The sequence below is a fragment of the Leucopleurus acutus genome (genome assembly GCF_964270905.1).
Source record: "Leucopleurus acutus genome assembly, chromosome: 18".
NCBI classification, from domain to species: domain Eukaryota; kingdom Metazoa; phylum Chordata; class Mammalia; order Artiodactyla; family Delphinidae; genus Leucopleurus; species Leucopleurus acutus.
The window spans coordinates 8,205,954-8,217,812 of record NC_139160.1 but is presented as its reverse complement, the minus strand read 5'-3'; the positions used below and the strand labels follow the sequence as shown (position 1 = coordinate 8,217,812).

The 11,859-nt window shown below is 41.2% G+C and overlaps 1 protein-coding gene across 2 annotated transcripts in view; it reads right to left on the bottom strand.

Moving 5' to 3' along the window:
• Positions 1-2,740: 2,740 nt before the first annotated feature.
• The window catches only part of RXFP2 (relaxin family peptide receptor 2), a gene marked incomplete at both ends in the record, with an annotated part of 61,424 nt that continues 52,305 nt past the window's right edge, over positions 2,741-11,859 (bottom strand). For both annotated transcript variants that reach the window (XM_082859738.1, XM_082859739.1), the window contains 2 exons: positions 2,741-2,940; positions 6,179-6,397. In XM_082859738.1, coding sequence (XP_082715864.1) covers positions 2,741-2,940; positions 6,179-6,397 — 419 coding nt within the window. The remainder of the gene's footprint in view (positions 2,941-6,178; positions 6,398-11,859) is intronic.

Here is an 11,859-nt window from a genome sequence, read left to right as displayed (position 1 = left end):
CCTGGGGTGAGATAAAAATCTTGAAAATGTGGCATGAGTAGATAGGTAGCAAATCACCAAATGCTAATTAGATCTGGCAACCGAGTCATCCTTAGGAGACAAACACTGGGGTGATGGGTCTGCTTCTGTGGCTCCTTGATTTTACAGAGACCAGGTAGATGAAGCCGCAGAATTGGGGTGCAAGATGGGATTGGGGGAAGGTGATACTACTATTTATACAAAAGCTCAGATATGCCTAATTTCACTTAAAGCACCTGACCATCAAGAAGCTATTTCAGCAACTGTAACTGGCATAAACTAGTTTAACTTTAATTAGATATAAAACTTAAGAATAAAACAAAGTGATGTAGAAAAGCTTGGCTACGTCTAGTACAGATAAGTCACAAAGCCTCTCTTTGCACTGATGTCTGAGGTTCCATATTGATTTTTTAGAATATCTTTTTCTTTTCAAGACAAGATACGTTATACACAAAGGCATAACAGGATGTGGATCAGGTAATTTGCCCTCACCCTCTCCTACTCAGAGATGGCAGAGTCTGTGGCCTCTTAAACTCTGGAGTGACATTTAATTGATGTTTATCTTGTCATGGAAAATGGCTCACGAACAGAGGTGGTATTTTCACAACCACATAGAAATACTGGGTTTAGAAAACAAGTCTGACCCAACACAAAAGACTTCACTCAGCCCAGATAAAACACTATCATTAGCTAAAATCAAACGTATTTCTGATGGTTTTCTATTTATGTAGCAGTATAGAATAAGACTGTAAATCACTAAGCCATTAGAATTCAATTTTATACTATTTTTCATGCTGATGACCAACATAGAGCTTCCATTTTTCCGTGAAATATGCTACCAAATTCCCTGGTGCACCTGACCTTGTGCTTCTCATGTCCAAAGCTCAACAGTAAGAGCGCAGACATTCACAAACACCGCTCCCAGATCCTTGCTTCCCGGCCCATGCCTGAGGCTCGAGAATGGGAAACTGGGAGACACATTTGTGCTAAGATTGAGACACCCTACGCTCAGGGTCTATTCCTTATTTATGCTTTTGACGTTGGGAAATATATTAGAAATAAATCATGTGATGTTCAAGGACTGGCAAAGGACATTTAAAAAAACAGACAAGTTGGGAAGCAACTAATCATAGTGAGGAGATAAGACGGAGGAAATTTTGAAACTATAAGGCAAAAGGGTGGCCTAGTCAATGGGTAGGGACATTATTTCTAGAATAAGAGTGAAAAGATTTCCCTGATGTAAGAAATATCTCACTTGATCAAAATAAAGGAACTCCCATGATGGTTTTAGTCAATATTAGATACTGACAGGTAAATTACCGACACAGCTGTGATGCAGAAACTCTGGGATTCTTTCTTTCCTGGATGCTGCTGGATAAAAGGGCATCTCATTTAATATGCAGTAGGAGGTGATGTGGAGTTCTTAGTCAGCTGCTTACATTTCATCTCATTAAAGGAACTCAGAATGAAGTGAAGAGTAAAGAAATTAAGTTACTGCTTCATGCTTTGGAAGAGGGGGGAAGAGAAAGAAAAGTGTAAAGAGGTGTCTTGTTAACTGCGGTGCTGTGTTTGTTTCCTAGTTATATTCTCTACCAAGAAAAACATGGGTAACAGTCAATAAGCCCTATCTGTGGTCTTTATTGAATTTAAAATAATGTATAGACAAATGCAAAATATAATTTTATTTACCTGATTCTTTTTTTTTTGACATATAAACTTTCCATATAAAAACATGTCCAGGACTTCACAACTACTTTTCATTTTCAAAAAACAAATCCAGACTTACCAGCCTTTTGGTTAAAAACAATAGGAATTGATCTGAGTCCAGTGTTCTTAAATCCCACTTAACACTTCTTATCTGTGTGTTCTATGATGGCAGAACTTGCTAGCAATAGGGATACCGCTCTTAAGAAATTATACTTTAAAACATATTAAAATGTAGTTTTTGGCAGTTGGAGTGCCCAATTTTCCTTTATGGCATGGGCAACCTTAAGAAAAATATTTTGAGAGCTCAGTTCTTCTCACATTAAATACAAGCTGAAAAGGTGAATGGTACTAGGCAAATGGTCAGCGTGCCTCTCTGGTCATATGTTCGACTTCGAACCTTGTAGGAAGTTCTGCTTTCAGAGCCGCTAATCCACGGGCCTCCATAGGGCAGGACTTGAGGTGGGTGGACATCTCGGAAATCCTTCGCTATCAGTTCAGCAGGATGCTGAGGATTTCATTTGACGTTTAAAAAGCAAGGAGAGAGACGTTAGGCTTATGCTATTCCCGCCACGCTAGCGTTAGATGTCGTGACTGTTTTTATTTTATGGACGGCACAATTCAGTTTAAAAACAGACCACGCAGCGCCAACGTGTGGGCATCCGCTGGTAGGTTGGCCGCGTTGACGAGCTAGAGAACAACTGCTTATGAGCCTACTATTTATGGCCTCACTTGTGCATTTCAGGCATGTCGGTGAGGAGAGCTCTCAGGTACAGTTCTCAGCCCGGCTGATAAACAGCACAGCTGCCAGCGGAATGCAGTGCCTGACATCATCCTGCCGTGCTGTCTGTGCAGAAAGGGTCGCCGTTGGTGAAGATGAAAAGGACTGCAGATGTCATCTTCCAAACGCTGTGCTTTTTTAGGTAGTCCATTGAAAGTCCAGTGCTCCAAAACCAGTACTAGGAAGCTGGTTTCACTATATTCTCCTCGAGGTTTATTTTGTTCAAAACCCCAAGTTTCACTGAAGACGGGTCATCGGCCCACACGATGGATGTAGACAAACTTTTTTTTTAGTTCTGAAAATCGATTTCCTCTGATGTTTGTGCAGCAGCTGTTTCAACTTGTCTTTGAAAAAGCTGGTTGTGAGAGTGTAGAGGATTGGGTTCAAGGCACTGTTTACTGGGAGGAAAAAAATGACGACCCAGGAAGTGATTGTTTCTGAGAAGGAAACGAAGTGTGAAAGAAAGCTGAGGTTTTCATAGACACAAGACACATAACATTTTATCGTCAAAGCTACTTTTGAGACGGCTACGTGGCTCGTTTATGTCCTCTCTCACCTCATGGAAAAGCTCTCTGCTGGAAGAGCACGGGAGCTACGAATTCAAGGTCCTACCACCGACTTTTCTGAGTTTCAGAAACGACTTCGCACGTTGTTACGAAACAACGTGGGAGGAGATATGTGAAAACACTTCATACACTATAAATTGATACATTATGTATTTTTCTTGTTTTCATTGCCCTTTCTTATAGAAAAATAAGAAAATGAGGAAATAATTCATAATCAATAGGACAGTGTCCAGAACTAGAAGGTTCTGGTCCAGAGTCAGCTCTGACCTTGGTCTGAATTTCAGTCCTGAAGGTCTTCCTGCCCTTCCCTCATATCCCCGCTGCTATATTCAGAGTGCAGTCAGAAGATCTGAAGAGCAAAAAAGAATATAGCTCCAAACTCAACGAATTCCTTCTGTGTGAAGGCTTACAAAGGCTAATAGAATATTAAGGGAAATATGCCAGAAAAAGTGAGAAGAAATTTTGGATGGCAGTGTCCTTTCTGAATTCAGTTGTCCCTCAGTATCCACCATGGAAGTGGTTCCAGGAGCTCCACAGACACCGAAATCCACAGGTTCTCAAGTCCGTTAAATAAAATGGCATAGTATTTGCATATAACCTATGCACATCCCCCCGTATACTTTACATCATCTCTAGATTACTTCACCTAATACAAGGTACAGCCATGTAAAGAGTTGTAAATACAGTGTAAATGCTATTTGCCAGCACAAGGCAAATTAAAGTTTTGCTTTTTGGAACTCTCTGGACGTTTGTTTCCAATATTTTCCATCTGCAGTTGGTTGAATGCATGGATTTGGAACGCAGGGCTACGGAGGGCCGACGGTACATCAGTTGCTTGGTTAGGATGAAATCTATTTTCTCCCTTAAACAGAGCCTGCTCCCAGGGTTACACACTTCTTAGCTGTGTGACTGTGGGCAAATCCCCTAAGCTCCCCAGACCTCAACTGCCTTATCTGTGAAAGGGGCTGACGATAACTTACATGACTGAAGTCAGTGAGTTGGGCCGGCTCTGCGGACAACCATTTTCAGCACATTTTCAGAACCTGGGGTTCTCCAGTCCCACCACACTCTGCTGTCTCCTCCCCCATCCTCAAAAGTCTGAGAACTGCCATCTCAGGTGAGAGCTGGACATAAGCCTAGCATCCTTCCTCTCCCCCTCTCCTTTGTGACCCCCTCCTTCCCTCCCCATCCTGTAAATTTCTTATCCTTCAGACACTGTTGCTTGTTCTTCTCTTAGCCCTGCTCTGTTCCCTACATCCCGTCTGTTCTTCCTCCCGTTTACTTTTCCACTTCTTCTCTGACTTTATCTGCCCTTTCCTCCTTCCCTTTGATCTCTCCCTTCTCCTTTTTCTATGTTTGCCTTTCCTCTTTTCCACCCCGTCTTCTCTTTCTTTTCCTTATTTCTTTTTAACTGGAAAGAATACGGAAGAAATACGTTTGTATTTAGCATACCTTAGATTTATTAAATGAAGTTTTATATTACTATATTATCTGTCCTTAATTTTAAAAAAAATTAGATATGAACAGTTTGTGACTGAAGAAAAACAGTCAGTTGTTTTTTGTCTGTTGTGTCCCGAAAGGAGGTTGTGATCAGGAATGAGACTTCCTGTTTTTCTCAGGATGACTCACTGATGTAAGGTTAGCAGGTAAGTCCTGAGATGGGAGGGCTGAAGCCAGCTTATCTTTGGGGCTGACCCCATGTACTCTCAGTGACCTACCATGATGGAGCAGACCCCAGAGTTCTTGGAGGGTGGGGACAGCGGCCATTTAGGTCCATGAATGTAGCAATTTCTACAACACCATGGGGAGTTGGGCAAGCGAGGAGGGGCTTAGTCAAGAGTGGTAAAGACTTCTCTCCTAGGTGCACTGAAGTATTCAAGATAAACCTCAAAGGACTGAACTATAAAATGTAGAGAAAGACCAATGTGTGGCCCAACAACATTTTCATGATTTTTTTTTCCTGTTCTAGTTCCATATCATGATCTAAAATGTCTTAGACTCTCTCCAAGAATAATGATTACTACCTCTGCTATCAGAAAACCTTGTTGTGGGACTAAGCTCATAGGTTAAGGGGATGCTGCAAATGTTGTATGTCATTTTGCAGTGAGGCATTTGGCAAGGCAGAGGGACATAAATAGTTGCAGGTGTTTGTTACTTGTACATTCATCACTCTTTTATAAGGGCTTCTGATGTGTCAACCCCATGCTCGACACTTCTTTTGTTTTTATCCAAAAGATTTCATATTCCATGGAATCTCATTATAAAGTCATACAAATAGAATTTCACAAAATCGATTTATCTTAGGCCTATTGTCAGAAAGTTTAGTTAAGAATAAAATAAGATGACTGTTAAAGATGTTCCTCTGGTACAAATCCTGAAAACATCTTCTACCAAGATGAAGAAGACAATTCCTGCCCTGGAGGAACACTCCAAATAGATTTGCAATAGGCTGAAAAAGTGAGTTGAAGATGATCCCAAAGTTGTTTCCCTGAGGGCTGGGCAAAAGCCCTGGGTGGACCCTGGGATGGCTACAATTTCTAGGTCCCAGAAAGGCCTTCAAGCAAAATCCTAACTAATGAAGGGTGATTTTTCTCTGGTTGAAGTAGGGGTGTGGCCTTTTAGATAGGCACTTTCATGGAACATTAGACCTCCACAGGGCACAGTGTGACAACCACGTGGCTAGGGCCATGAAATAGACTGGTGGTTCTTAATCAGGGGTGTGCACCTTAGAATCACAAAGCACCCATGTAGAGGCCTTGGCCCCTACAGACTAAATTCAGAGGCCCAGGGTGGAACCTGGACATGTATATTTTGTGTTGTTTTAGGTACTCTTGGTGAAGCATCACTATGTAGCCCAAGTGGAAGCAAGACACTAAGACTTAGTTTTCCTCTGTCTCCTGTGTTTTTGTTACTCTTGTCTGGGTTGCACCATTACTCGGTTCCTATCTTAGAATACTAATTATAAAACACTTAGGAAATCCTAAACCTTTGTATTCAAGTTGTAGGTATTTATGGAGAACTTACTATATGTGACGGACTGTATTCTTGCCTTGTCAAACAAAGGGCATAAGAAAGCACAACGTACTTGGGAATAACAGAAGGGACTGACCTGGTATTTCCACCCGGAAGAGGGAAAGGATTTTAATTACAAATACAGGAATCCAGCAGATGGCATCAGAGAACACTATAAAAAAGAAACGGTTTGCGACGGCCGCCTCTCTTCCAGTGTTATTCCTCACTTCTGAAGTCTGCAAGGCAGTTTTTTGAATGGAACAGAACATAATAGTATAGGAAAACACAATGATGAGAAAAGCCAGCAAATTCACACCTGTTGGGAAAAGCACATCTCTTAACATCTCAGGTGTATAAATCAACAGTAGAAATACTGTGTTACTTAGATGTTCAATATGGTGCCTCTTCCCCTCCCCTGTACTTCCAGGAAGCATTCTTGTTATAAGCCCAGTGGTAAATCAGCTAAAACCCTGAATCCAAGGCTGTAAACTGGAACAAGTTAAAAAAATTGGGTTTGCCAGATCAAAAAGCTATTTTAAATACGTAAACACTTTTCCAAGAATTGTAGACTTTGAAATTCAGATCTACGTATATCATGAGGTAAATTTTAGCTTTTTTAAAGCAGGAAAACAGCTATTTCATTTTTAGTTCTCTGCAAATTCAAACCTTAAGGGATTACTGTAATCACATGCACAGCTCAAGAAATCAATATGCCCCTATTCCTTTAACTTATAAATATGAAAAAGATATCCTTGGAATATCAAGAAGACAACAGCCTCAGAAACATTATTTTTTATGATTTTTGGTTTTCAAAAAATACATAGAACTAAAATACACTTTTATTTTTTCTTCAGATTGCCCACAGTAATCTAGACTAAAATTCAGAACCTTTGAGACTTGTTTTAGAAAAACAAGGAATAACAGAAAAATTAAAAATTCAACTATATAAATTACTCTTTTAGGGTCAAATATGTTCAGAAGATTCTCACTTATCATTATCGTATAATGCTGACTTCTTTGTTGCTCTGTTATATTCTTGCTATCATAAAAATCCTAAAACTGATCATCTTATTCCTTATAGTGAACATAAAATTCCCATATAATTTCAAAGTTATTTAAAAAATGTTCATCTGATTAGACTGTATGTAAGACTGGTGAAGTCTAGGGAAAAATTCTACAAATTCAAGGTGTTCCATTGTTTTTATCCAAAAGATTTCATATTCCATGGAATCTCATTACATATTCACATAAATAGAATTTCACAAAATTAATTTATCTCAGGCCTATTGTCAAAAAGTTTAGTTAAGAATAAAATAAGGGAGGAGCTTCAAGATGGCTGAAGAGTAAGACACAGAGATCATCTTCCTCCCCACAGATACAGCAGAAATACATCTACACGTGGAACAACTCCTACAGAACACCTACTGAACGCTGGCAGAAGACCTCAGACTTCCCAAAAGGCAAGAAACTCCCCCACGTACCTGGGTAGGGCAAAAGAAAAAGGAAAAAACAGAGACAAAAGAATAGGGACGGGACCTGCACCAGTGGGAGGGAGCCGTGAAGGAGGAAAGGTTTCCACACACTAGGAAGCCCCTTCGGGGGCGGAGACTGCGGGAGGCAGAGCGGGGAAGCTTCGGAGCCGCGGAGGAGAGCACAGCAAGAGGGGTGTGGAGGGCAAAGTGGAGACATTCCCGCACAGAGGATCGGGGCCGACCAGCATTCACCAGCCCGAGAGCCTTGTCTGCTCACCTGCCAGCGGGGCGGGGCTGAGAGCTGAGGCTCGGGCTTTGGAGGTCAGATCGCAGGGAGAGGACTGGGGTTGGCGGTGTGAACACAGCCTGAAGGGGGCTAGTGCACCACGGCTAGCTGGGAGGGAGTCTGGGACAAAGCCTGGACCTGCCGAAGAGGCAAGAGGCCATTGTGTCGGGGTGCGCGAGGAGACGGGATTCAGAGCACCGCCTAAACGAGCTCCAGAGACGGGAGCGAGCCGCGGCTTCAGCGCAGACCCCAGAGACGGGCATGAGACACTAAGGCTGCTACTGCAGCCACCAAGAATCATGTGTGCAAGCACAGGTCACTCTCCACACCTCCCCTCCTGTGAGCCTGTGCAGCCCGCCACTGCCAGGGTCCCATGACCCAGGGACAACTTCCCCGGGAGGACGCACGGCGTGCCTCAGGCTGGTGCAACGTCTCGCCGGCCTCTACCGCCGCAGGCCCACCCCGCATCCATACCCCTCCCTCCCCCCGGCCTGAGTGAGCCAGAGCCCCCGAATCAGCTGCTCCTTTAACCCCGTCCCGTCTGAGCGGGGAACAGATGCCCTCAGGTGACCTACAGGCAGGGGCGGGGCCAAATCCAAACCTGAGCCCCTGAGAGCTGTGTGAACAAAGAAGAGAAAAGGAAATCTCTCCCAGCAGCCTCAGGAGCAACGGATTAAATCTCCACAGTCAACTTGATGTACCCTGCATCTGTGGAATACCTGAATAGACAACGAATCATCCCAAATTGAGGAGGTGGACTTTGGGAGCAAAGATATATATATATATTTTTTCCTTTTTCTCTTTTGGTGAGTGTGTATGTGTATGCTTCTGTGTGTGATTTTGTCTTTATAGCTTTGCTTTTACCATTTGTCCTAGGGTTCTGTCTGTCCGTTTTTTTTGTGTGTGTTTTCTTTTTATTACTTAAAAATTTTTTTTCTTAATAATTATTTTTTCTTTTAATAACTTTATTTTATATTATTTTACTTTATCTTCTTTCTCTATTGCTTTCTATTTTTTCTCCCTTTTATTCTGAGCCGTGTGGAGGACAGGCTCTTGGTGCTCCAGCCAGGAGTCAGGGCTGTGCCTCTGAGATGGGAGAGCCAAGTTCAGGACACTAGTCCACAAGAGACCTCCCAGCTCCACGTAATATCAAACGGCGAAAATCTCCCAGAGATCTCCATCTCAATGCCAAGACCCAGCTTCACTCAATGACCAGCAAGCTACAGAGCTGGACACCCGATGTCAAACAACTAGCAAGACAGGAACACAACCCCACCCATTAGCAGAGAGGCTGCCTAAAATGATAATAAGGCCACAGACACCCCAAAACACACCACCAGACATGGACCTGACCACCAGAAAGACAAGATCCAGCCTCATCCACCAGAACACAGGCACAAGTCCCCTCCAGCAGAAAGCCTACACAACCCACTGAACCAACCTTAGCCACTGGAGACAGACACCAAAAACAATGGGAACTACGAACCTGCAGTCTGTGAAAAGGAGATCCCAAACACAGTAAGTTAAGTAAAATGAGAAGACAGAAAAACACACAGCAGGTGAAGGAGCAAGGCAAAAACCCACCAGACCTAACAAATGAAGAGGAAATAGGCAGTCTACCTGAAAAAGAATTCAGAGCAATGATAGTAAAGATGATCCAAAACCTTGGAAATAGAATGGAGAAAATACAAGAAACATTTAACAAGGACCTAGAAGAACTAAAGAACAAACAGACAATGATGAACAACACAATAAATGAAATTTAAAATTCTCTAGAAGGGATCAATAGCAGAATAACTGAGGCAGAAGAATGGATAATGGACCTGGAAGATAAAATAGTGGAAATAACTACTGCAGAGCAGAATAAAGAAAAAAGAATGAAAAGAAATGAGGACAGTCTCAGAGCCCTCTGGGACAACATTCAAAGCACCAACATTCGAATTATAGGGGTCCCAGAAGAAGAAGAGAAAAAGAAAGGGACTGAGAAAATATCTGAAGAGATTATAGTTGAAAATTTCCCTAATATGGGAAAGGAAATAGTTAATCAAGTCCAGGAAGCACAGAGAGTCCCATACAGGATAAATCTAAGGAGAAATACTCCAAGACACATATTAATCAAACTATCAAAAATTAAATACAAAGAAAAAATATTAAAAGCAGCAAGGGAAAAACAACAAATAACACACAAGGGAATCCCCATAAGGTTAACAGCTGATCTTTCAGCAGAAACTCTGCAAGCCAGAAGGGACTGGCAGGACATATTTAAAGTGAAGAAGGAGAAAAACCTACAACCAAGATTACTCTACCCAGCAAGGATCTCATTCAGATTCGACGGAGAAATTAAAACTTTACAGACAAGCAAAAGCTAAGAGAATTCAGCACCACCAAACCAGCTTTACAACAAATGCTAAAGGAACTTCTCTACGCATGAAACACAAGAGAAGGAAAAGATGTACAACAAACCCAAAACAATTAAGAAAATGGTAATAGGATCATACATATCGATAATTACCTTAAATGTAAATGGATTAAATGCTCCAACTAAAAGACATAGACTGGCTGAATGGATACAAAAACAAGAGCCATATATATGCTGTCTACAAGAGACCCACTTCAGACCTAGGGACACATACAGACTGAAAGTGAGGGGATGGAAAAAGATATTCCATGCAAATGGAAATCAGAAGAAAGCTGGAGTAGCAATTCTCATATCACACAAAATAGACTTTAAAATAAAGAGTATTACAAGAGACAAAGAAGGACACTACCTAATGATCAAGGGATTGATCCAAGAAGAAGATATAACAATTGTAAATATTTATGCACCTAACATAGGAGCACCTCAATACATAAGGCAAATACTAACAGCCATAAAAGGGGAAATCGACAGTAACACATTCATAGTAGGGGACTTTAACACCCCACTTTAACCAATGGACAGATCATCCAAAATGAATATAAATAAGGAAACACAAGCTTTAAATGATACATTAGAAAAGATGGACTTAATTGATATTTATAGGACATTCCATCCAAAAACAACAGAATACACCTTCTTCTCAAGTGCTCATGGAACGTTCTCCAGGAGAGATCATATCTTGTGTCACAAATCAAGCCTTGGTAAATTTAAGAAAACTGAAATCGTACCAAGTATCTTTTCCGACCACAACACTATGAGACTAGACATCAATTACAGGAAAAAATCTGTAAAAAACATATGGAGGCTAAACAATACACTACTAAATAACCAAGATATCACTGAAGAAATCAAAGAGGAAGTCAAAAAATACCTAGAAACAAATTACAATGAAAACAGGACCACCCAAAACCTTTGGGATGCAGCAGAAGCAGTTCTAAGAGGGAAGTTTATAGCAATACAATCCTACCTTAAGAAACAAGAAACATCTCAAATAAAATACCTAACCTTACACCTAAAGCAATTAGAGAAAGAAGAAAAAAAAAAAACCAACGTTAGCAGAAGGAAAGAAATCATAAAGATCAGATCAGAAATAAATGAAAAAGAAATGAAGGAGACGATAGCAAGGATCAGTAAAAGTAAAAGCTGGTTCTTTGAGAAGATAAACAAAATTGATAAACCATTAGCCAGACTCATCAAGAAAAAAAGGGAGAAGACTCAAATCAACAGAATTAGAAATGAAAAAGGAGATGTAACAACTGACACTGCAGAAATACAAAGGATCATGATGATTACTACAAGCAACTCTATGCCAATAAAATGGGCAACCTGGAAGAAATGGACAAATTCTTAGAAATGCACAACCTTCCAAGACTGAACCAGGAAGAGATAGAAAATATGAACAGACCAATCACAAGCACTGAAATTGAAACTGTAATTAAAAATCTTCTAAAAAACAAAAGCCCAGGACCGGATGGCTTCACAGGCGAATTCTATCAAACATTTAGAGAAGAATTGTCACCTATCCTTCTCAAACTCTTCCAAAATATAGCAGAGGGAGGTACACTCCCAAACTCATTCTACGAGGCCACCGTCACCCTGAT